The sequence below is a fragment of the Plasmodium vinckei genome (assembly GCF_900681995.1).
Source record: "Plasmodium vinckei vinckei genome assembly, chromosome: PVVCY_11".
Classification (NCBI taxonomy): Eukaryota; Apicomplexa; class Aconoidasida; order Haemosporida; family Plasmodiidae; genus Plasmodium; species Plasmodium vinckei.
The window spans coordinates 37,743-62,513 of record NC_051303.1 but is presented as its reverse complement, the minus strand read 5'-3'; the positions used below and the strand labels follow the sequence as shown (position 1 = coordinate 62,513).

General features: G+C 22.8%; 6 protein-coding genes across 6 annotated transcripts; 5 read left to right on the top strand and 1 right to left on the bottom strand.

Annotated features, from left to right (window-relative positions):
* Positions 1-2,306: 2,306 nt before the first annotated feature.
* PVVCY_1100160 (PIR protein CIR protein) lies at positions 2,307-5,021 on the top strand (the record flags this gene model as incomplete). Its single annotated transcript, XM_037634513.1, has 3 exons — positions 2,307-2,324; positions 2,467-4,641; positions 4,746-5,021. 3 exons carry the CDS (start codon positions 2,307-2,309, stop codon positions 5,019-5,021), a joined length of 2,469 nt encoding a protein of 822 aa, XP_037490606.1.
* Positions 5,022-6,965: 1,944 nt separating this feature from the next.
* On the top strand, positions 6,966-9,445 carry PVVCY_1100150 (PIR protein CIR protein; the record flags this gene model as incomplete). Its single annotated transcript, XM_037634512.1, has 3 exons — positions 6,966-6,980; positions 7,116-9,161; positions 9,362-9,445. 3 exons carry the CDS (start codon positions 6,966-6,968, stop codon positions 9,443-9,445), a joined length of 2,145 nt encoding a protein of 714 aa, XP_037490605.1.
* A 1,613-nt stretch (positions 9,446-11,058) lies between these two features.
* On the top strand, positions 11,059-12,310 carry PVVCY_1100140 (PIR protein CIR protein; the record flags this gene model as incomplete). The annotated part of the gene is made up of 3 exons (XM_037634511.1): positions 11,059-11,073; positions 11,211-12,119; positions 12,260-12,310. 3 exons carry the CDS (start codon positions 11,059-11,061, stop codon positions 12,308-12,310), a joined length of 975 nt encoding a protein of 324 aa, XP_037490604.1.
* Positions 12,311-14,521: 2,211 nt separating this feature from the next.
* Positions 14,522-15,714, top strand: PVVCY_1100130 (PIR protein CIR protein; the record flags this gene model as incomplete). The annotated part of the gene is made up of 3 exons (XM_037634510.1): positions 14,522-14,554; positions 14,692-15,525; positions 15,622-15,714. 3 exons carry the CDS (start codon positions 14,522-14,524, stop codon positions 15,712-15,714), a joined length of 960 nt encoding a protein of 319 aa, XP_037490603.1.
* Positions 15,715-17,382: 1,668 nt separating this feature from the next.
* On the top strand, positions 17,383-18,706 carry PVVCY_1100120 (PIR protein CIR protein; the record flags this gene model as incomplete). Its single annotated transcript, XM_037634509.1, has 3 exons — positions 17,383-17,415; positions 17,552-18,517; positions 18,614-18,706. 3 exons carry the CDS (start codon positions 17,383-17,385, stop codon positions 18,704-18,706), a joined length of 1,092 nt encoding a protein of 363 aa, XP_037490602.1.
* Positions 18,707-19,948: 1,242 nt separating this feature from the next.
* On the bottom strand, positions 19,949-21,795 carry PVVCY_1100110 (fam-a protein; the record flags this gene model as incomplete). The annotated part of the gene is made up of 7 exons (XM_037634508.1): positions 19,949-19,950; positions 20,075-20,093; positions 20,238-20,468; positions 20,562-20,665; positions 20,835-20,904; positions 20,988-21,225; positions 21,365-21,795. Coding segments are annotated over 7 exons (1,095 nt in total).
* Positions 21,796-24,771: the final 2,976 nt, after the last annotated feature.

The window sequence follows — 24,771 nt, the reverse complement described above, 5'->3', positions numbered from 1 at the left end:
CATATATATTAAATGTGGAAATATTGTAACTTTACATTTTATATTTTATTTCTAATTATTGGGTAACTGTATATAAGAGCCCTTATTATTTATTATATAAGACTTGTTAATCGGGGATTATGTTGAATCATGAATAACATAACATGTTTCCTTATTTGTATCACTATTATTTTGATTTAAATTGTATTTTGAACCGAACAATATAATAATATTATATATGAAGTTATAATATATAATTCGATTCATTTGTAAATTTTATCTACATTATAATATAACTTCAGGTTAATATGTGATTTTAAGATTAATTAACCATATTACAACATATAATAGGTAATCATAAATATAGATTCATAAATGTCGATCGAGGTTCGATAATATAACATTACCTACAAAAGGCATTTTATGCATCTACCATTTTTAATAATACAATAAAAGCTGAACTATATATACAATATTTTAAGTTTTATAACATTAAGGTATAAATAAATAATATTTTAAAATAGTTCAAAAATAAATATAAGCTATTAATAAAATTTCATGTAACATTTTGCTATAATAATTATAAATAATATAACAGGTAAAATTAGAGTTGTCATTATATCCCCTATACATATAATAAAATACTTTACTAATAAATAATATTGAAATATTGTTTTATTGGGGAGCTTCATATAATTAAACATTAATTTTATCGAAAAGTCGAATAATAATAAATTTTATTTGAACTAATAACATTTTTATTAGATTATTATATATATACAAACTCTAAATATATAATTTAAATATGTTGCTATTACGAAATAATATATATGTTCTAAAATGTTATACTTTAAAACAATGAAGCAAGGAAAATTACTAATTGGTTTAATGTATTTTTATTAAGCGCATTAAATATCTCATTGTAGTATGCAATGCTATAACTGAAACAATAATTATATAAAATTAATACATTATTAAATATGAGAAAATATATTGTTTTTACTCGATACACTATATGGGTATAAATCTATTATATAAATCATTTAACGAGTGATAAGATTAAAATTGTATGCATACAAGATCATATAAAATATTATAACATTTATTTAAGTAAGCTTCACTGGATAATATTAGAATTATCATTGTCAAGTAAGATATCATAAATTTTATTAATCATTCTATAAGTATCCTTTAAAATATAAATTTTTATATCCAAAGCTAAATAGAATTTTATTATAAAATATACAAAATATATGCTTATGTTATAGGTATAAATGTGTATTTAAAATAGTAACCCATTCTATACTTCTCAAATTAATTAATTATTATAACCAAAGTATTTATAGAATTTGTAAATTAAATTGTACGAAAATAATTACATTTATTTGCTTTAATGTTTAAAATATATTTCTTAATCATTTATATGCTAAATAGATAAAAAGAATGAAAAGGATAACATACATTTTATAATACTAACTATTACTAAAAACTAATTTATATCCATGTTTTATTTTAATTGCAATAGCTCAATTAATTTGTATATTATGTTTTTTTAATTTTAAAAATTAGATAAGATATGCACTCAAATCTATTCATTAATTATATTTATAAATAAAGAAATGCTAACACATATGCAAAGTTATTACATATTATAAAATGAATTATTAATTTATATATATTAATTAAGCATATTATATGTCACATATTTAGAAAAAGAAAATATTAAATTTGAATACAAATTGTGTTTTATATTTATTAGAAATAATATAAAAGGTGTAATATTTCACGTTTAATAATAACGTATATTAATAAATGGCATTCAAATAATGCGGTACAAATACATTTTTAACAATTATAGTAATAACACATTTCTAATTCTTTATATATTTATAATAATATAAAATCGATGGCATATTTACTATAAATATAGAGAATTCATAATTCTATATACATGAGCGTGTAATAATTAGGGGACATGCTTTATTTAAACACATTAAAAGTCTACACAAAATTATGCGATGAATCCATTTCGAATATTATTAATAATAGTGATATTTCGCATATGATAAAATGCTTCAAACAAATCACAAAATAAAAATACTAATCTAAATTGCAACAAAGTTAATACAAGTTTTATTTCATTATATTGTTGTATATTATTTTAAAATTAATATTATTATTGGGAATGACATTAATATTTTGTTTAATTAATGAGAATTTCATACAGAAATACATGTAATTGTATAAATTATTTTGGTATAGTATATAAGTTTTATATAAAAATGATATTATGTCAACCTACAGGTTAAAAACAAAATTCCATCACAATGGACCCAAATGGAGTGGTAAATAATTTTATTTTTAAAAAAAAACGTGTTTATTCCTTATTTTATTGTTTTTGATTTGTCAACAAATCATATTAAAGTTTATTTCAATAAACTTTTCACTAATACATATTTTTATTCATGTTTATAAATATTTTCTTAGTGTGAGTCATTTCTTGTAGCTGATAAGCTTATTAATGGTGAAGATGCCTTTACTACAATGGAGGAATTTAGGAAAAAACCAGAATTCTATGAACATTGTCCTAAAAGAAAATGTGTAACAGATAAAGACGATATTGGTGCTTTGAGCACGTATTTATTTTTGAAATTAAATGCATTTAAAAACAACGAAAATGCAGAATATTTTTTGATGTGGCTAAGTGATAAATTATTTAAGATGCACAAAGAAGGCAAAAAAAAAAGCCAAATCAAACCAATCACTTTAGATATGGCTTACAAGATGTATTTAGAGAGAGATTTGGGATATTTTAGATATTGGAATATTTTAGGTAATATAGATGGTTTGAAAAATGCTAATCTTAGGCATATGAACGAATTTTATAAGTTACTTAACCATATATGTAAAACAATTATATATCTTAAATATGATCATAATAAATCTCCGAACCCTCTCCAGAATTCTACCAATAGTTCTAATCAATATATGCTCCTTTATCAAAATGTTTCTAAATGTAATTCATATCTTCATTTATTAGATAATTTAAAAAAAACATATGACAAATTTAGAATTACTGTTAAGGAAATGAATCCAAATTTAGCAATTTATCTCCAAACACTTACAACGATAGAAAATGCCGATTCATATTTTGCGGAAAATTTTACCAAATTTGACTTCAGTGATCCAAAATGTAAATTACAATATGATAAAAATATACTCACAAAATATTTACAAGCAAAAGCTCAAGAGAAGCAAAAAGATAGTGGAGCCAATGGGGATAGCAATAAGCAAAACAGTCAACCACAAAGTTCAGTGGATCGAACACCAAATCCCTCCGCGGAAACAGGAGGTTCACCAACCACACCTGACAATGGAGATGATACATTAAAAAGTAAAGATAAAGCAGTAGACGATGGTCAAAACAAAGAAAACCCTAAAGGGAATGAACAAACAGATCCAGGGAGTGACACAGGAAATAAAACGAGTCCCCAAATCGAACCAAGCAATCCAAGCGATTCAAACAGTCATACCTTAACTACAGGTACCAATCAAGGAAGTGAATCAGGAGGTGGATTGGTTGATTCGCAAGGTGATAAAGTAGGTACAGGCGATGGGTCTATTGATAAATTAGATGGGGATAAAATAAATCAAGGAGGATCAGGAGGTATAAATGATGGAAAGGGCGATAAAGACATCAATAAAGAAGGTACATGTAGTGGAGCATGTGACGGTCAAGGATCCCCAAATCCTGCTTCAGTAAATCCAAGTAGTGCACCTGAGAATTCAGGTGATGGGTCAAAACCATCAGGGGACCAGGGTGCAACAAAATCATCAGGAACATTCTATGGATATTGGTCAAGCAATTGGGGAAATCGTTTAAACCCCTTAAATTATTTACCTAGTGTTTCTGAAATATATGAAACTCAAAAGAGCATTTTAACAAGCGCCAGTAACAAGATCAGTAATGCATATAATAGTGCTGTGACCACTACAAAAGATATTTATAATAGCGTTGTGACCAATATAAATAATGCATACACTGCATCTACTAATTACATTAATGATGCTGTTAATAGTATGACTAGCCAGTTGAATCCATTCGGTAATTTTACATCAGGTGATAATCAATTTGGGTCAGGTAGTTTAGGGAATGGTTCGTCCACAGGCGGCAACCCATTAAAGACAACGCAAATTCCAAAACCAGATCCAAATTCACCATCAGCGCCATCGCAAACTCTATCACAACCACCGACTAATCAAGTACAAGATCCATCAAAACCAAAGTCTAATCAAACACAAGACCCATCACAACCAAAATCTGACCAAACACAAGACCCATCACAACCGCCATCTTCCCCAAAGCAACTTAGCTCTCCACCCGTTTCCCAAGATACACTTCAGAACGATGCATCTAACATAGTGCATCAGCCTGATCCAAACGACGGAAAAGGAGTTCAAACAATGACAATTACTAAAGATACATTACCAAGTTCTAGCACGGGTCCATCAAACACAGAGAATGGAAGCACAAATGGAACAGTTGTTAAAATGATCGAAAAATCATTAATATGGTGTATAGCATCAAATAAAAATTGTGACGTACTGAGTGTTGGTATTATAAGCATTTCAATATTTGCTTTTTTAACAATCATATATAAGGTAAATAATGTGAAACTATTAAATATATCATTTAAATATATTTTTGTCACTAAATAATTACAAATATAAAAAATATATTATATTTTTCCCCATTTTTATGCTAGTATCTATCACTTGGGTGTACAAGAAAGTCGAAGAGAAAAAAAAACATAAAAAAGGTTATAAATTCAATTGGAGGGAAAAGACCGGTTCAAATAATTATAAAATCATATGATAGGAACAAAGACCTAAAACCGGTTATAAATTCAGTTGGTAGAAAAAAAGATCCATTATTAAATATATACAAACTTATGCAGGCTGATCCTATACCATTTATTAATTTATTTTTTTTGTTAATTTTTTTTGTTTATAAAAAAAAATTTAATTATTTAGAATTATGAATTTAATTAATAATTTTTTTTGAATTTATACATTTAATATTAATATATATTTTATTAATTAATGCTTTGTTTTTATTTGGATTGAATTTTAGATTCTCCATATAATAAATTAATATTTTCATACTTGATATATATTGGGAAACATGAAACTATTTAAAACATAATACATTTTAAAATAGTTAAAATGAACATATATAAGTATGTTTTATAATATATTTCGTTAGTAAATTTCCTATAACTCCCAAAAGTTATGTATATAAGATTATGTTATTATTTTAAAATATATAGATATAAATGAACAAAATATTGTATCAATTATTAGGCACTGAAATAATTTAAAATTATGGAAATATCATATGGCTATTATATAAAAATATATTTATAGGAGTTACATGTTTTAATTAATTTATTTGAATTTTTTAATATTGTTTGTTATTATACATATATAAATTAATAAATATGTATGCTAAATATTTTATTCTAAAACAATGAAATAAGAAAACATTCTACATAGATTTAAGGTATTTATATTGAGTGCATTATTTGTAGCGTTGTAATATACAGTGAAGTAACACCAGAAATATGGTAACAATAGGTAAACATATTAAATACGAATAAATCTATTATTTTATTTGATTCGGATACATGGATAAATGTTATTTAGCTTATGAAAAGACTGAAAACGTATATAACATGAAAAATTAATATAATTTTTAGTTAGCATGCTTTTAATATGATAATATTAATGTTAACACTACTAATTTATATATTATTAACTCTATTAATAATTCTACAACATTCCTTAAAAATATAGTTTATTATAAAATATGCAATATATAATATTTGCTTAACTCATGCTATATTACTTTACAAATGAACTAGTTATCAAAACAACATATGAATAAATTCTAAAATTAAAAAAGTAATTAGTTTAAAGTAAAACGTATCGAAATAATTTTATTTACTTTATTTTATAGATTATAATAGTTTTTTTTATTTATTATTTGTTAATGGGTAATAAAAATGGAAAGTATAACATATACAAACTATTATCCTAAATCGAATTTATATACTGTGGTGTATTTAAGTTTATAGTTACCTTGATAAATCTAATTATATATTATTTATTTTTTTTAAAATTGTGTAAAAATACATAAAATATTCACTTGAAACTATTCATTAAATGTATTTATGTATAAAAGAATAGTAGGATAAAAACGAAGTTATTACATATTCTAAAATATATTTTTAATTAACATAAATAAATTAAAAGATATACAATTTCTGTACAATATATTTAGAAAAATTAATAATACTAACTCAATATTTAAATGTTATAATTTAAATAAAAATGTGTTTTATATTTACTTGAGCTAATACTAAATGATATAATATTCCTTACAAAATAATAACGAATATAATAAATATATTGAATAATGAGATGCAAATGCATTTTTATTAATTATAGTAATAAATTATTTCCTATTTTTTTATATATTTCTAGTAATATAATCTTGTAATAACTTTACTAAAACGCATATATAATACATCTTTATTCTCATATGTAAACATGCAAATATAATGATATGTATTATTATATAAAATGGGATTTATTTATTATTATTACGATATTGCACAAATTTGTGTAATGAAATGATATCAAATTTGAATAGAAATCATGATATTTTACATAAATTAAGGCTTTTCAAAAAAGTCCAAATTTATGAGATTTATATAAACAATCATAAAAATAAATATAAGTTATTCCCCATATATTACTGTATTATATACTAACTAAAAATTAACAATAATATGATTAACTACAGACAAATTTATATAGAAATAAATGTAATTGCATAACATATTTTAGTATAGTATATAAGGTTTTTATAAAAATGAAATGATGTCATTTAATATGCAAATTAAAAATGTAATTTCATTACAATGTCTGAGGGAGTGGTAAATACATTATTTTTAAATAGAAATGTTTTCTTTCGACTGCATAAATTATGTTTCCTATATATTATTAAACTTTATTTTAATAAATTTTTCATTAATACATATTTTTATTAAATTTTATAAAAATTTTCTTAGTGTAAAATATTTCTAAAAGTTGATAATGCTTTTAAGAAGAATGGAAAACCTGATTTGAAAAAAATAAATACAAATGCTAAATACCTGAAGTATTGCCCTATGAATATCGAAGGAGTATATAAATGTGAAGACGATATTAAAGGAATTAATACTATGTGCATGTATTTATTTACTGAATTATTCAATCGTAGCTTGGACACACAGAAACATGAAAATAATGATAGCCAATATGTTGAATACGTTATGATGTGGTTAGGCTATAGATTGTTTCATGCAGAAAGTTATAGTTCAACAAATTTTATGGATTTTTATAATAATAATATATTGAAATCGCATCTAACATATACATTTGACAATAAAATAAATAAAAAAAAGCAGTTGTTGGATGCCAATCTTTATTATATGAGTCGACTGTATCAGTTATTTAATGAAATGTGCCATATCACTTTGAAATATTCAAAAAATAATCTCTATATGAAAGAAATGAAAAATGATTCTGTAAGATTTTATAATAATTATAAAAGTCTTTATGATTATATTAACGAATGTGATTCATATCTTAGTTTATTAAATAATTTAAAGACGCAATACGAAAATTTAAAAAATTCTCTTATTAAAGATAAACGAAATCGTCGTTATGTAAGTGTAATAAGTGTTAATTTAAAAAATCTTCCTCATACAAGGCAAGCAAACAAAACATCTACAATTGGATTTGATTGCCCAAAATGCAAAAAAATAAATTCAAATATCGAAAAAATAAACCCCAAAGCTATGCCAAAACTTCCAAAACCTAAATCAGCGGGATCATCACCACAATCACAAAAAGTACCTGTACCAGCAACATCTAAAAAACCAGAACCTGTAAAGCCTAAACCAGCAACGTTATCACAAAAATCGGACCCCAAACCACCATCACCCCCGCAACAAGTATCGGCACCAGCACCAACGTCACCTGCAAAACCGGAATCTGTAAAAACTAAAGCAGAAACATCACTACCTTCAGAATCATCACAACAACCAGAAAAACACCCCCCATCATCACCACCAGTACAACCACCAGTATTGACCACACCGATTCAAAAGGGATCACCCGATTCTCAAGGTGTATCAAATTCTGCAGTGGATCAACTATCAGATCAAGGGAATAAATCAAAAGATTCAGATAGCGACAAACGTAACACATCAAGTGAAATGGGAAAACAAGGAGGTGACATAGAGCATAAACCAGAACAATCACAAGATGGCGAACAGCAAAATTCAGGCTCTAAACTAGGAGATTCGAGTGGTGGAACAGGTGATCCCCCATCAGAACCACATCCACCAAGTCAAGACGGCAAATCAGATATAAAAAATTCACTAAATCAATCAGAAACATCAAGTATATCAGAAGGATCTTTTGGATTCGTTCCCTCATTTCTTAGTCTCCTTTCAAATGGAACGAAAATTTTTAATAGAGCTTCCGATTTTATTGATCAAAATCAGCAAAGGATTAATGATGCTAAGGACAAAATCAGTGGTGCATATAAAGACGCTATGGATAATTTAAAAAGTATTTACAGTGCATCTAATGATTATTTTAACAGCATTATTGATAATATAACTACCGAACTTAATCAAGTTAACACTCCTAAATCAGGCAGCTCAGGAGGTAACTTACCACAAAGTAGTGATCAATCAAAAAAAATTGGAGATTCACTACCACCGCAACCATCCGATCCACCAATTATACCGCCAAATCCATCGCAAAAAAAACAATCATCTCCACAAACACTGTCTACCACACCGCTCCCCAAGCAAACCGATACATCTACTCAAAAAACAAATGCCCAAATAAATGTTCAATTGTTAAAATCACAAAATTCTGACCCCATTTCAAGAACCCACGGGAATATAATTCCAACTACATGGAATGGATCAGGGGAGTGTAAACCTGAAATAAAATTTATGAATGCCACATTAGTGTGCTGCACATCTGAGCAGTGTAGTTTAACTAGAGTTTCGGTTACACTTATTTTAATACCCATTATTTTATTAATTGTATATAAGGTAAATAATAATATAATTACTAAATACAGCACTTTTAAAAAATTTTCATTATTGTAAAAGATTATAAATTTCTTCACATTTTTATGTTAGTATTTTCCACGTGAATGGACAGCAAAATCGGAAAAAAAAAACATGAAAAGAGTTATAAAATTAGTTGACGGAAGAAAAAAGACGCAAATAATTATCAATTCATATTATAGGACGAAAAAACTAAAACCGGTTATAAATTCAGTTGGCAAAAAAAAAGATCCACTATTAAATATATACAAACTCATGCAAGATGATCCTATGCCATTTATTAATTTATTTTTTTTGTTAATTTTTATTGTCTATAAAAGAAAAGAAAATTTTTTGGAATTATAAATTTAATTAATAACTTCTATATTGGAATTAATATTCCATGAACCTTATTTTAAAACTCGATATAATTATTAAAAATTATAAATAAGTAAATTCGTTTATTACTGTTATTATAGGAAAATTAACTCATAAGTATAATAAAAAAATATATTTATATAGTTATAATATATATATAAAGATGATGTTGTTAGAATGGTTCACTTAATTTTCAAATATATGTTTATTTATATAATTCTAAGAATAAAAACATTATTAAAATAATGAATGAATAAAAAATATATTTTTTATAAAATCATTTATTATTTAAAAAATTAATAATAAAATCTGAAAAAAATATAAACAATGACATTATAAATTCTTGTCATAGGTGCATACAGTTGTTTTCTATAAATATTCAGTAAAAAATGATATATGATACTTTCTAACATAGATACATAAGAATTTGTTTTATTGAATGAATGATAAATCAATAACATATAAGAGTGCGTTATAAAGGTATCAATGTTACATATATTGTTAATGATAAATTTTGGGATATACGGTTTTATGTTATAAAAAACTGAACAAATAAAAAAAAAGTTAAAGACCAAATTAATTTTAAGTATATTTTTATTATTCCATATTAGCATGTGTTATATTATCAGTACTTAGTGAATCATAATTTTTAAATATAAAATAACATTATTTTATCATAAAATTTATAATAAATTACTTGGATCGTATACATTGATAACTATAAAGTAAAATATATATGATAAAATGAGCAATGGATAACATTTAGCGAATATTATATATATAAAAAGAGCAAATATATTTTATTTTGTCCTCTTAAAGCGCAATATAACAATCTAATTACACATATTTTTATTATGCTTTAAAATTTGGATCAATATTTATTTGTGTATTATATATTTAATATTTACTAAGTATTATTTTAAAAATGGTTTGCATTCAAAGACTTATTTAAGTTTATAAATAGCTCAATAAATACGGGTTCAGTACTAATTGTTTGTTTTAAACCATAGGAAAGATGCTCAAAATATATTATAAAATAGCCCAATATGTTATATTTCTAAATTGAAGTATATAATATTAAAAATAAAGTTATTGAACACATTAAAATGAATTACAAATTTATCTATATTAAATACAAATAATATAAATTTATGTAATTTGAATAGAAAATGGAACATGTAACTTAATTTAAAAATATTATAATTTTAGAAAAATCTATATTATAAGAAACAACTATATAAATCTGTAATATATCATATTAAATAAGTATTTATATATTTTTAAGGATTATAGTAATAATAGCATTTTTTGTATAAATGTATCAAATATACATATGGCAAAAGTATATTAAGCAACTCTCCATTTAAGGTAATTTAGATAATTGTCATAAAATAAGTATAGCATGTTTAATGAAATATAATTGGTATGCAAAGAGCTTAAATAGATACAACAAATATTTACGTAATATATATAAATATTATTATCCCTCATAATCTCCAAATTATAACAAAATTTCATTATAATGTCTAAGAATTGGGTATACAATTTTTTAAATAAAATATTCTCTTCACATGTGTTTTATATGTTGTATCGCTCATAAATTATATTAATTTTCATTTGATTAGCATTTATATTAATACGTTTTTTTATTTAATTCATAAAATATATTTGTAGTATTATGACATTTATACGATCGATGACTATTTTTGGGAGGATGATAATCGTCAATTTAGAGTTAATACAAAACACAAATCAATCCACAACTATTGTTATAACGGGATTAACTCATCATTTGATAATTCTCGTAAATATCTTGAAATGACTAAATGTAGTGTTATTTATTTGCTAAAAATGTTAAAGGAAAATTATAAATTAGAAGATGATAAACTTGCCGAATACGCTATTTTATTTTTAAGTTATAAACTAAAACAACATTCACAACATAAATTCATCAAATTAAATGATTTTTATACTAATCATATAAAAAATAATAATGATTATAATAAGAATATAAAAGATAATGGTCCGACTTATAAGGAAATTATAGATAGAAAAAAAAATTTGATGGATATTAAAGAAATATCTAAATTTAATGATCCATTTGTAATATTATTTTATTTGTATTATGTATTTTATGATGAATATTTGAATTGCACATATAATTCGAATCTTGCTAAAAGGTTTGCTAAGGAATTTGAAGAACTCAGTAAAGATTCTAAGAATATAGAAGAAAGTTTATATAATAAAATATTGTCTACATTATCAGATGATTATAACAAGTTAAAAAATATATATGGTAATAAAAAATCTTGCAATTTTATAGCTCTTCCAATAATAGAACCTAAAAAAAAGCCTTCAGAAAATCTTGCACAAAATCCTGTAGAAAATCGTGTAGAAGGTTCTGGAAAAAATTCTCTAGAAAATTCTGTACAACATACTGCACTAAGTCCTGCAGAAAAATTTGGACAAATATCTCTGCAGCCTCCTGAAGTTATATCATCAAGTTCGTCGATATCAACCACATTAATTCCAGCTTTATCGATAGTTTCTGCAATACCGGTTTTCTTGGGAATTGCTTATAAGGTAAATGATAAGAAATTTATAAATATAATATTTAAATTATATTTTTGTGATCCCTTATATGGGTTTATGAAAAAATATATAATAATTTCCGCATTTTTATATTAGTATTCATTATTTGGAATTGATAAACTATTTCAAAGACAATATTTAAGAAAAAAATTAAAAAAAGTAAAGACGAAAATGAAACTTAATATATGATTCGAAGAGTAGTGGTTAGTCGAGGAACAGTAATAATGATTATATATGTTATGAAATCGTCTATTTGGAAATAAGTAATTTTTTACCATAATTTTGGATCATAATTTTTGTGTCTATAAGAATATTTAAATAATATAATCAATAAAATATAAAATTAATATGCATATTATTGCATTTTTGTATTGTTTTTGTATAATTTTTATATGATTTTATGTAGTGGGTCAAGGTTAAGGTTGTGTTTATGAAACCCACATATGGGTTAGGGTTAAGTACCATATTACATTTAATTTTGCATAGCTTTTAATAATTTGATAATATTTATTGGTTAACAAATTATTTTAAATATATATAAGAAAAATTATAACAATTGAATTTCGTGTTAATATAACTTAATGGTAATTGTGTTTAACTATGTATTTTTTGTTAATTTGGGGTTAATTGATCAAATATTGAAATCGATATAGAAAAATGAATCCAAAGTATCGATTTGATTTTATAAGATGATGTTGATTTAAATAATTCCAATATTTTATACGATAAACTGAGGAAGAAGAATGAGAATTACAAGAAAATATTTTATTATGATTCGCCTCTCAATATCACCTGAATCGGATGATAAATGAAATGATGAAGATAGGAAGAAGCTGCTGAGTTCATGAGAAAGTGGGATTGTTAAATATATACAAACTTATGTAGGCCGACCCTATACCATTTATTAATTTACTTTTTTGTTGATTGTTTTTGTTTATAAAATAAAATACGATTATTTATATGATAAATTTAATTAATAACATTATTGGGGTTCAGATTCTATGAACCCGATTTAAAAACTTTATGTAAGTATTAAAAATGATAAATATGTAAATTTGTTTATTACTATTATTATATATAGATAAAATCGTAAGTATAATTTAAAAAATATTTATATAATTATAAGAATGCAAACATTATTAAAATAATGAATGAATAAAAAATAGATTTTTTATAAAATAATTTATTATTGAAAAATGTTACAATTTTGTTAAAATATAAAAAGTAGCCCTATATTTCCCTTTTATATGCTACATACAATTGTTTTCTATAAATATTCAGTAAAAAATTATATATGATACATTCTAACATAGATACATAAGTATTTGTTTTATTGAATGAATGATAAATCAATAACATATAAGAGTGCATTATAAAGGTATCAATGCTATATATTTTGTCAAATATACAATTGGGGATATACGGTTTTATATTATAAAAAATGGGATAGATGGAGAAAGCGTTAAAGACTCAATTATATTAAATGTCTTTTATTATTCCATATTGTCACGTATTATATTATCATTACTTAGTGAATCATAATTTTTTAAATATAAAATATCATTATTTTATCTTAGGATTTTTAATAAATTACTTGGATCGTATACATCGATAGCTATAATAATAAAATATATATGATAAAATGAGCAATGCATAACATTTAGGGAATAGTTATTTAAATTTATGCATTAAAAGATCAAATATATTTTATTTTGTCCTCTAAATATGCAATATAACAACCTAATTACACATATTTTTATGTTATACTTTAAAATTTGGATCAATACTTATTTATATGTTACATATTTAATATTTATTATGTATTATTTTAAAGATAATATGCATTTAAAGAATTATTTAAGTTTATAAATAGCTCAATAAATATGTGTTCAGTGCTAATTGTTTGTTTTAAAACATAGGAAAGATGCTCAAAATATATTATAAAATAGTCCAATAAGGATATTTCTAAATTGAAATATATAGGATTAAAAATAAAGTTATTGGATTTGTTAAAATTGGTTATGAATTTATCTATATTAAATAAAAATAATATAAATTTATGTAATTTGAATAGAAGATGGAGCATGTAACTTAATTTAAAAATACTATAATTTTAGAAAAATCTATATAAATATGTAATGTATCGTATTAAATAACTATTTATATATTTTTAAGGATTATAGTAATAATAGCATTTTTTGTATAAATGTATCATATATACATATGATAAAAGTATATTAAGTACCTCTCCATTTAAGGTAATTTAGATAATTGCCATAAAATAAGTATAGCATGTTTAACGAAATATAATTGGTATGCAATGAGCTTAAATAGATACAACAAATATTTACGTAATATATATAAATATTATTATCCCTCATAATCTCCAAATTATGGCACTGTCAAGTTATGATCTTAGGAAAGTGGTATACAATTTTTTAAATAAAATATTATCTTCGCATGTGTTTTATATATTGTATCACCCATAAAGTATATTAATTTTTATTTGATTAGAATTTATATTAATACGTTTTTTTGTTTAATTCATAAAATATATTTGTAGTATAAAGACATTTATACGATCGATTACTATTTCTATGAGAATAATAATTATCAATTAATAGTTAATCAGAATTACAGAGATTTAATCCACAAATATTGTCATTATGGGAATACCTCAGGAAATGATAAATGTCAAAATAATTATTTTCAAATGGCTAGTTCTGTTATTATTCATTTGCTAGAAACGTTAAAGAAAAAGTATGATTTAGAATATGATAAACTTGCCGAATACGCTATTTTATGGTTAATTTATAAACTAAATATATATTCAAAAAATACATTCAAAAATCTAAATGATTTTTATAACAGTTATATAGAAAAAAATGAGTATTATGATAAGAATATAAAAGGTGATGGTAGTCCAACTTATAAGGAAATTATAAATAAAAAACAAGATTTGATGAATATGAATATTAAAGAACTATCTAAATTTGATACCCCATTTTATATATTATTTGACTTGTATTATGCATCTAATAGTCAAATTTTGAATTGCAGAGAATATTCGGATTATGGTAAACTGTTTGTTCAAAATTTTAATGAACTCAATAATGATCCTAAGAATATAGAAAACAGTTCATATAGTCAAATATTGTCTACATTATCAAATGATTATAAAAATTTAAAAAATATATATGATAATGATCAAGTTAAATGTATCGATTTTCCATCTCTTCCACCATTATCCCCCAAAAAAATTCCTGAAAAACATTTTGTGCAATCTACTGCACTAAGTTCTGAAGCTACATCATCAAGTTCGTCGATATTAAACACAGTAATTCCAGGTTTATCGACATTTTCTGTAATACCAGTTTTCTTGGGAGTTGCTTATAAGGTAAATAATAAGGAATTAAAAACTATAATATTTAAATTATATTTTGTGATCCCTTATATGAAAAAATATATAATAATTTTACCATTTTTATATTAGTATTCATTATTTGGAATTGATAAACTATTTCAAAGACAATATATAAGAAAAAAATTTAAAAAAATAACCAAGAAAATGAAACTTAATATATGATTCGAAGAACAATAATTATTTCAGGAATAATAATAATGATTGATATATGTTAAGTAACTGTCTATTTGGAAATAAGTAATTTTTGGCCATATTTTTTAACGATAATTTGGGGGTTTATAAAAGCATTTAAATAATATAATCAATAAAATAAAAAGCCATATGTATATATTTATTGTATTTTGCATATTTTTTGTATAATTTTTATATGATTTTATATAGTGGGTCAGGGTTAAGGTTGTATTTATGGTACCCACATATGGGTTAGAGTTAAGTGTCACATTACATCTAATTTTGTATAGTTTTTAATAATATTTATTGTTTAACAAATTGTTTTAAATATATATAGGACAAATTATAATAATTGCATTTCATATTAATATAACTTAATGATAAATCTGTTGAACTATGTATTTTTTATATTTATTGTTAATTTGTGGTTAATGGTTTATGGGGCAATCGATCAAATGTCGGAATCGATATAGACAGATGATTTCAGAGAATCGATTTGATTTTATAAAATAACGTCGATTTAAATACTTTAATATTTATTATGAGAAATTGTAGGGAAAATGGAAGTAAAGAAAAAACATGAAAAGTTTGGAATTTAGTTGATAAGAAATGGAATTAATTAATATAAAGAATGTTATGTAGACCGATCCCGTCCATTTATTAATTTATTTTTTTAATTATAAAAGGGAAAACATTATTTATATGATAAATTTGGGGATATACGGCTTTATATTTTAAAAAACTGGATCGATCGAAAAGGGTTAAAAATTCAAAACATGTTAAATATCTTTTTATTATTCTATATTAGCACGTGTTATATTATCAGTTCTTAGTAAATTGCAACTTTTTAAATTTAAAATAACATTATTTTATCTTAAGATTTTTAATAAATTATTTGGGTCATATACATTGATAACTATAGAAATAAAATATATAAGATAAAATGAACTATATAATACATTTAAAGAATATTTATCTAAACTTATATATTATAAGAGCAAATATATCATATATTTTTCCTCTCAAAGTGTAATATAACAACCTAATTACACATATTTTTTATTATGCTTTTAAAATTTGCATCAATAGTTATTTATGTTTTATATATTTAATATTTACTAATTATTATTTTAAAAATGGTTTGCATTCAAATATTTATTTAAGCTTAAAATGGCGCAATAATACGGTTTCAGTACTAATTGTTTGTTTTAAACCGTAGAAAAATGCTTAAAATATATTATAAGATAACCCAATAAAATATATTTCTAAATTGAAGTATATGAAATAAAAATAATATAAATTTATGTAATTTGCATAGGAAATGGAGCATGCAACTTAATTTGTAAATGTTATAATTATAGAAAAAACTGCATTATATATTATAAGAAACAAGTATATAAATATTTAATATATTTTAAAAATGACTATTTATATGCTTTAAGGATTATAGTAATAATAGCATTTTTTGTATAAATGTATCATATATACATATGGCAAAAGTATATTAAGTAACTCTCCATTTAAGGTAATTTAGATAATTGCCATAAAATAAGTATAGATGTTTAACGAAATATAGTTGCTATGTAAAGAGCTTAAATAGATACAGCAAATATTTACATAATATATATAAATATTATTATCCCTCATAATCTCCAAATTATGGCACAGTCAAATTATAATATTAAGGATGTGGTATACAATTTTTTAAATAAAATATTCTCTTCGCATGTGTTTTATATGTTGTATCGTCCATAAATTATATTAATTTTCATTTGATTAGCATTTATATTAATATTTTTTTTGTTTAATTCATAAAATATATTTGTAGTATAAAGAAATTAGTACGGTCGATGGCTATTTTTATATGACGGAGGAAGGTGTATTTAGAGTTGATGAAAAATACGCAAAATCAATCCAGTATTATTGTCATTACGAGAATCGATCAGCAAATGGTAATTGTGGTAATGATTATTTTCAATTGACTAGTTTTGGTGTTATTGATTTGCTAAAAAATTTAAAGAATAAATATGATTTAGAAGATGATAAACTTGGCGAATACATTATTTTATGGTTAAGTTATAAACTAAATATAAAGCAAAGAGATAAATTGACCGATTTAAACGAATTTTATACTAAGTATATAGAAAAAAATAAGTATTATAATAAGAAAATAAATGGTGATGGTAATAGTATGACTTATAAGAAAATTATAGATAAAATAAAAGATTTGATGAATATTAAAGAAATATCTAAATTTAATGATCCATTTGGTATATTATTATTATTTTATTATTTAATTAACATAAATAAGTTAGATTGCACAATTGATTCGAATAATGCTAATGAATTTGTTCAAAAATTTGAAGAACTCAATAATGATTCTAATATTAATGGAAATCCTTCATACAGCAAGTTATTGTCTACATTATCAAATGATTATAACAATTTAATAAATAATTATGATAAAATTAAATCTTGCAATTTTCCATCTATTTCACAAGTAAATCTCCCCAACATTTCTGGAATAGGTTCTGGAAAAGATTCTGGAACAGATTTGGGAACAGATTTGGGAAAAGATTCTGGAAAAGATTCTGGAAAAGATTCTGGAACAAATTCTGGAACAGATTCTGGAACAAATTCTGAAACAGATTCTGTAGACATTCCTGTAAAAGGTTCAGGACCAATATTGGGGCAGACTCCTGAAGGTACATCATCAAGTTCATCGATATTAAACACAGTAATTCCAGGTTTATCGGCATTTGCAATACCGGTTTTCTTGGGAGTTGCTTATAAGGTAAATAATAAGGAATTAAAAACTATAATATTTAAATTATATTCATTAAATACATGCAAACTTTAACATCATATGCTTCTTAACATTTTATATTAGTATTCATTATTTGGAATTGATAAACTATTTCAAAGACAATATATAAGAAAAAAATTAAAAAAAGTAAAGAAGGAAATGAAACTTAATATATGATTCGAAGAATAATAATGATTGATATATGTTAAAAATATGTCTATTTGGAAACAAGTCATTTATGACCATAATTTTGGATCATAATTTTTGTGTCTACAAGAATAATTAAATAATATAATCAATAAAATATATAATTAATATGCATATTATTGTATTTTTGTATTGTTTTTGTATAATTTGTATATGATTTTATGTAGTGGGTCAGGGTTAAGATATTGTTTGTGGAACCCATAAATGGGTTAAGGTTAAGTATCACATTACATTTTATTTGTATATTTTTGAATGATTTGATAATATTTATTAGTTTAACGAATTGTTTTAAATATATATATGAAATAAATTATTAAAAATGATCGAATTTGTAGATTTTAATATATTTATATTGTATTGATTATTTGGGTTCTGTAAAGGCTTTCAAAGACAAACCTTAAGGACCAAAATATAAATAATAAAGAAAAAAGTAAAGTATATGTTAATTTGAGGATTTCGATTGATATATAATTAATTATTAACAAATATAAAGTTTAATGATAATAACAAAAGTACGAAACATAAATTTTGATCTGTAAAAAAAGTGATCGAACTAATATAAAGGGGAATCACACAAAAAATATAATTGAATTATAGCATTAATTATTTGATTTTGTCACGAAATTAAAGATATTTAATATATTTTAATACAAAAAGAACGAGAAATTATATACTAAACAATCATTTTAAAACAATCAAAATGTTGTGATGGTAATTTAAATAGGGATTCCATATAAAGGTAAATTAATTATATCAATATATGGATCGGAATATTAAAGTATTTAAACACCTTTACGTGGAGGATAATCGAATTCATTAGCCATAATGCGTTTTGCTAACTTTAGGATTTTTGTATATTCATGGTCTCTCTGTCTTTTATTGTGGGCATACTCGGTAGAATTGCCATTATAATAGATCTACGAAAAAAAATGGATATATAAAATATGTCAATATTTTGTGTATAAATATGATAAATATATGAGTTATATAGAAAGTAAATTTTGATAAATGGGAAAATAAGAAAAAATGATTATGGTATTATTTTTTGAGATTGGTTACAGCGTTGATATAAGTAAGATGAACTTGATCATTATCTTCGTCCTTTTTAATTACAAATCCGGCTATATTATCAGCATATTTGTTTAATGCTTCCACAGGATCAATATTAGTTTGGATTAGTTTATGACTTTTGTAAAGGGTTTCCAAATCAGTTCCTTTATTGATTTGTCGGATATTGATTTATAGTTTATGTATCTGCAATTTATAAATGCATATTAAAATATATTTCATTAATATTATAAAATATATGTATTAATCCGACCATATTATAGAGCATACAAATTAATAAAAATGAATCCTATTATAAATTCATACACAAAATGTTTAAATTTTTTGCAAATTATAGTGCATATTATAAATATGTACATTTATTTAAAACTATATTTTTTTTTAAAATTATTTAAATAAATTATTATGTTATTAAAATTTGCATATTCCTTACAGATTCGACATAGGTGATATCAACACGCCATTCTCTTTTTTCAATGAGGTATCCAGCTATGTTAACAAATGTCTTTTTTAATTTTCCTTTTCTAATATCTTCTTCAGAATCAATGTCAGTTTTGAATAAATTTGCACTTTCTACGATAGTGTTTTTATATTCTTTACTGGAAGGATTGTGATCATTTATATTTCCTGAAGCCATGACAATTATAGTTCTGTCTTTTGATATCTACAAGATTAATAAAAGTATATTGCATAAATTATTGTGAATAATATGAGAAATATGATTTACTTAGAAGCAGAACATGAAAGGTTTCCTTACTTCAACCTTTGTAGCTAAAGCATAAAAATATCTCTGACTGGATCCCAATTTTTTTTTGTAACGTTGTTGTATCATTACTAAGTTTGGATTGTACACACGAACAACTTTAAAAAAAAATAATAATTTTGCATTATGTAAAATAAGATATTATGAATTTAAAGATCTGGAAAGCAATAAATAGTATCACATAACAACGGCAATAATAAATCACGAAGTGTCGAATAATAGTAACACTATTATGTTAAGTTGAATAATTATTTATCTTTTGTATACTTTTAACATCGCCTGTATTGAAAGGATTGAGGCGATCGGAATTCCTTAACTTATTCATTGTTTCATTATACTAATGGAAACAAAGAGAAATATATATATTATAATCATTTTTAATTTGGTTTATAAATTTGAATGATGTTCATTAATTTATACCTTATCGAGATCATAAGTTGAATAATAATATTTTTTAACTTGTGCATGGTCTTTATTTTTTGTTTTATATAGATCCATACGATGATCAGATTTTTTTCTATATAATTTATAAGTATTCTCATTTATAGCATAATATTCTAATTTTTCTACCGCTTCGTTCATAAATTCGACCGCTTGTTTAAATTCTTCTGAATTGGTACATAACAGGTCCTTGTTTTTTTCACATATTTCTTTTAGACTATGATTGATAAAAATGAACATATTTTTAATGCGTAAAAAATAAAAATATTGTATTTATATTATAATATTGTTATAAATGCGTATATTTAATACTTTCATAATGAAATATGTAATATATATATTTTGTATTTTCTTACATAGGATAATGTTTTGAGGGTTTGGTTTTTTTTTTTGATTTGGTTTTTGATTCGGTTTTTGGCGCGTTTTTTGGTACGGTTTTTGATACAGTTTTTGGTACGGTTTGTGGTACGGTATTTGATTCGGTTTGTGGTACGGTTTTTGATTCGGTATTTGATTCGGTTTGTGGTACGGTTTTTGATTCGGTATTTGATTCGGTTTGTGGTACGGTTTTTGATTCGGTATTTGATTCGGTATTTGATTCGGTATTTGATTCGGTTTTTGATAAGGTTATTGATACGATTATTGATACGATTTTTGGTATTGACGGGATTTTTGTTTTTTGTTCGATTTTTGTTTTTGGAGCTATCTCAGTTGCAAGGGTTTTGTTATTCACATATACGAAGATGGTTAAAAGAAAAAAAGAAATTTGAATATAAAACTTATTCATTTTGAACTTTAGAAAGAAAATAATAAAATATATATTAGTATTTTTTTTAAATAAAAAATTAATAACTCGAAAAGTTGCATAACATAATTAAAATTAAAGCAAATAATTTTTTCCAATACATATAAAAAAAATACAAATTATTATTTAAACAACAAATTGTATGCTTTTGTCATATTTATAAATTTAATATATTTTTTATTCAAATAATTCAATCACAAAACGACGTCAATAACAGAAATATTCATAAATAATGAATATTAAAAATATTATGATTCATAATTTCATTAATATTATAATATCTAAAAATAAATAATTTTAATTATATTATATAAATTATATTTTTAATATATAACATTATGAATACGTAAGTTTTATATTTTTATATGTAATTAAAAATCAATTTAAATTTTCCAAAGTGTCCCATTACGTATGGAATCACATATATTTTTTATTTATATGTAATAGAAAAAAGCTGTCGTTTTTCCCTATAGAAAATCAATAATTTAAAATAAAAATATAAAAGCAAGAAAATAATGTAAAATATATATATGCTTTATTAATAATTATATTAAATCGTTGTTTTGACATTTTTTTCTATTTGTTTTACAAAATTTCATCGAGAATACATCGTTTTTAATACAAAGCATGTCTATTATATTTTTAAATATAAAAACAATTTAATTTAATCCGAGAAATGCAGCTAATTTTATGATACTAATATTATTATAATAACAGTATTTTTTACTACATCAAAATAATAGTATGATAAAATATATATGGCGATAAATCGCGTTTTCTGTATTTTTTTTATGCTTTTAATACAAATTTTACTAAATAACATTTTTCTATCAAAATTGTTAATTTTATAAAAATTATTTATTGGTGGTAATATTGATATCCATATTTTTTTTATAAATTAACACAAATTATAAATTGCTTTTAATAGCGAAACAAAGTATATATAAAATTAAAAAAAATACAAATAAATAAAATATAAAAATAAAATAATGAAATATAAGTTGTAAAATCAAGAAATATATATACACACATAAAATAAAATAAATTAATTTGTTTATTTTAATTTTTTCGATATCGAGGTGTTCAAGTATTATGGGTCAAGGTTATGCATAATGGGTTATTGTTTCGTTCACTGAATTTTTGTTTTGATTTCGGGTTCGGGGTATATTGTAATTTAATTCTTTATAATTTGATAATATTTTTGTCTGTGAATGTTGATTAAATATTTGTCTATCCCCGTATGTTTTATCTCAATATTATGTCTAAATACGCACCACAAAAAGGACATAGCCATTAATATGAAAGGGGTCGAATAATATATTTTACATAAGATACAATACCTTCATCAAATTCGATTGTATATATTGCATGTGGCAATATTATAACTTCACATTTTATAATTTATTTCTAATTTTGTCTAACTATATATAAGAACCCTTATTATATATTATATAAGGCGTGTTAACCCATAGCTATGTTGAACCATGAGTAACACAGTATATTTCTTTATTTGATGAAACCTTTTATTTAGTAAAGCTTATAATTCGTGTCATTATTATTTTAATTTAAATTATAACTTTCCAACCAAACAATATAGTAATCTCATATACGAGGTTATAACATATAATTATATTCATTTGGGCCAATTGCTTACATTATAATATACTTTCAGGTTAATTGGTATATGTTTAATATTATTTAAACATAATACTAATATATAATAGGTAATCATAAAATATGGATTCATTAAATATCTATCGAGATTCGACAATGCAACATTATCTATAAAATCCATTTTATGCATCTAACATTTTTAACAACACAATAAAAATTAAACTATATATAGAATATTTTAAGTTTTAATTGTAGTTACTGTTCTCTTTTTGTATTTCATTATATTTGTATTCAAATTAATTAGTATGAATATTATTTGCTTTATAAGCTTTAATTTATTTATCATAAAGCCATAATAATAGGTTAATCATTATTAATTTTTAAATTTTATAGTTTTGAGGTATATATATATTATATTTAGAATAGTTAAAAAATAAAATATAAAATGTTAATAAAATTTGATATATATTTTGTTCTAATAATTTTTATAATAATTAAAAAAAATTAAGTATATATGATTAGGGTTATTATTATATGCCTATACCTATGCATATAAAATAGTAAAATATTCTAACAATAACTAATATTGAAATATTATTTTATTGTAAAAAATTCATATAATTAAATATTAATTTTATCGAAAAAGCACATAATAATTAATTTTATTTGAACAATAATATTTATACTAGGCTATTATATATGCACAAACTTATAAATTTATATTTTAAATATAGTGGTATGACGAAATAATATATGCTCTAAAATGTTTCACTTTAAAACAATGAAGCAAGGAAAATTAGTAATTGGTTTAAAGTATTTCTCTTTAGTGCATTAATTATTCCACTGTAGTGTACAGTGGTATATTAGTAGAAATCATAGCAATAATAATGGATTAGTATGCTACTAAATATGAACAATATATTATGTTTATTTGATGCACTATATGGGTATAAATTAGTTAAATATGTTCTTAAAGGTATTATAAGATTAAAATTGTATGCATAATAAATCAAATAAAACACTACATTTTGTTGCTAAGTATATTTTATTATGGTGCTATGACATTAAAGTTATCAATCAATATAATAATAATTCCATAATGCTCGTTAAAAATACAGCTATTTCGTTATATAAATAAATAACGTTTTATTATAAAATATATAACACATAATATATGTTTAGATTATAAGTATAAATGTGTACTTAAAATGGTAGCTCATATTATATTGATTTTCAAATTAATTAATTATTCTAACCAAAGTATTTATAGAATTTTTAAATAAAAATTAATATATTAAATTATATTTATTTTCTTTATTGTTTAAAATACATTTATTAATCATT